A 2,317-nucleotide genomic window follows, 5' to 3' on the forward strand; every position below is an offset into this window, starting at 1 on the left:
TTTTTTTTTTATATATCATAATCATAATGAAACTGTCCAAGACGACCACCTGTCGAAGACAATCAATTTTCTCCGCAACAATGGGTAGCCATCCATACTTTTGACTGTACCCTGCAGTCCACTTGAGATTAAGAACATCAAGTGTGGTTCCCTGCACCAGAACATCTTACACTGTGGCTACAGAAGGCATTGCTTTAAGAGGTCTTACTCTTTTTTTCGTTTCTTCTGTTGTTTCTGTCTGTCTGCTTACTTTTTCCCAGCACTAAATGTGTACAGTGTCAGACTGTTTTTGTCCAAACTTTTCTGAGGACATTCTGAATATAGTGTGTTACTATATTTTCTTTAGCATGAAAAAACAAACCAACAACAGAGAAGCAAAGCTCAGGAAACAAAAACCAAAACGAAAATAAATATTAAAAATGTTCCAATACAACGTGGTAGCGAAAAGTTTAAAAAACATTGAGTATAACATAAATGTATCATTTCTCATTAAGATGCTGATACAGCAAAAGACCGGCAAACGCGTCTGTTGCCGCGTACATTTTCTGCTCTTGTGTGAGAGGGAACTCTGCCCAGTTCCCACACCTCACATGACTGTCTTTGTCCAAGCGTTTCCTGAGGACATTCTTACACAAGCCTTCTAAGCTCCATCTTTCAGAAGATTTCAGCTTCTCGTTGGCAAGTTTACCAACATCTATCACAGCCTTTCTATCAAAAATAGGCTTTACATTTATGCTAAAATCTCTTGCAAGCTTCCACAAATCTGCCTCAATGTTCAGACCCACAAGTAAAACTCGATGGTCATGTATTAGAGTTAACAAAGTTTTCGGTATCGAATACATAGCGGATATATGAAACAAGTAACATGTTTTGTGAATGCACATCTGAATAAGTGAAGTCTTATCCTTAGCACCTTTCTGGTAAGACACGGGCCACTCCATGTCAAACCCAATAATAGTTTTCTCTTCATCATTCAATGATGACAATATGTGCCGACAAATTAAAGCACAGTCAGATTCTTGGTAAGAATAAACGACAGAGCCAGAGAAGGTCAAAAATGGCATGGACTGTGCTATAAACTCAGCTGCACTAAGTTTGACTGGTTCATCATCAGACGATTTCATGGCAGAATTTTCTCCAATTTCAGTTCTGGCATTAGATTTATCAGTCGCATTTTCATTTACAATACACTCAGCATCAGGTACAGAGCTATCATTATCTTTGTCCTGTTTACAAGATTCTGCAGTATCTGCTTTGCTAGTTTTCTTCTGAGCCTGATCACCGACTGCCTTCATCCAGGCTGGAAGAGGTCTCTTCTTCCCTTTACCTTGTGATTCCATTCCTACAGACATGGATGAAAAGAGCACATTGGTCAACAACAAAAACACGTTAAGAACCGCTGTGATTCCTTTTCTTGTCCTATTGATGTATTGATGTTGCTGAAAACTAAAAATGAGACTGTCCACAGGAGGCCTACACACACAGATGAGATCAAATAAATTAATTAACAAATGATGTCTTGTTGACACTGATCCAGTTTAAATACAGAAACTATACACAGTACCTGCATAAATGAGAGGAAAGTTATTGGTTGACCTTATTTTCTAACTACAGAAGCTGTTAACAGTTCACACATATGAGTTGAATGAGTTGCCTGTAATGTCTTGATATTTCTGGGGACCAACCACAGAGATTGTTTATACTGTTTCAGCACATATATCAGATGGAAGCGTTGTCTCTCAGTTCAGAAATGATTTTCTGTTGATATTCCTCTTGGTACTTGGCTGACAAACAAGACAGTTTAACGTTATTCCCAGAGATGAGATGAACATGTGTAATAGTTGAGATATGATGCTGTGGGCTACTTGGCAAGGAGCACAGCCTGCTCCACCTCACGCAGACTCAGCTTCCCTCTGGACACCATCATCTTGATCACTTCCTGTTCAAGCGGAAGAAGAAAGATGAAAATTATTCACAAGGTCGCGGTCAAACAGTCTTAAAATGTTTACTGTCCATCGCAAATAACTAGATATTCAACACTGAGCATTTAAACTATCTCAGTAAAACCGCGGTTTGACTTGTTCGGTGTGAAACCAACTCACTGCTGTAACGTTCATTTTCTGAAGTCCAGTGTCCCATTTAGTATTTTCACTATTTAATGAAAAGATAAAGAAAAGCATTTTCATTCAAAAAAGCCAAAGAAATACAACAACAACAACAACAACAACAACAAAAAACAACTTAAATTGAAAAGTTAAAATGAGCATTGTTTATTTTTGACAATCAATTAAAATAATGATCTATATTTTACACTGCC

General features: G+C 37.8%; 2 protein-coding genes across 2 annotated transcripts in view; both read right to left on the reverse strand.

Moving 5' to 3' along the window:
* On the reverse strand, window positions 1-1,369 carry LOC101850933 (Werner syndrome ATP-dependent helicase homolog). Its single transcript, XM_005091134.3, has one exon. The coding sequence runs from the start codon at window positions 1,350-1,352 to the stop codon at window positions 480-482; it is 873 nt and encodes a 290-aa protein (XP_005091191.1). The 5' UTR covers window positions 1,353-1,369; the 3' UTR covers window positions 1-479.
* Window positions 1,338-2,317, reverse strand: part of LOC101851173 (LYR motif-containing protein 2) — a 20,565-nt gene continuing 19,585 nt past the window's right edge. Inside the window, exon 3 of the mRNA XM_005091135.3 lies at window positions 1,338-1,939. Within this exon, the coding sequence (XP_005091192.1) occupies window positions 1,862-1,939 (78 nt within the window). The 3' untranslated portion in view covers window positions 1,338-1,861. The remainder of the gene's footprint in view (window positions 1,940-2,317) is intronic.

The sequence above is a fragment of the Aplysia californica genome, unplaced genomic scaffold (genome assembly GCF_000002075.1).
Source record: "Aplysia californica isolate F4 #8 unplaced genomic scaffold, AplCal3.0 scaffold00026, whole genome shotgun sequence".
Classification (NCBI taxonomy): domain Eukaryota; kingdom Metazoa; phylum Mollusca; class Gastropoda; order Aplysiida; family Aplysiidae; genus Aplysia; species Aplysia californica.

Excerpts from the sequence above, each read along its gene's own strand:
- LOC101850933 (XM_005091134.3), bottom strand. The coding sequence starts at position 1,352 with ATGTCTGTAGGAATGGAATCACAAGGTAAAGGGAAGAAGAGACCTCTT.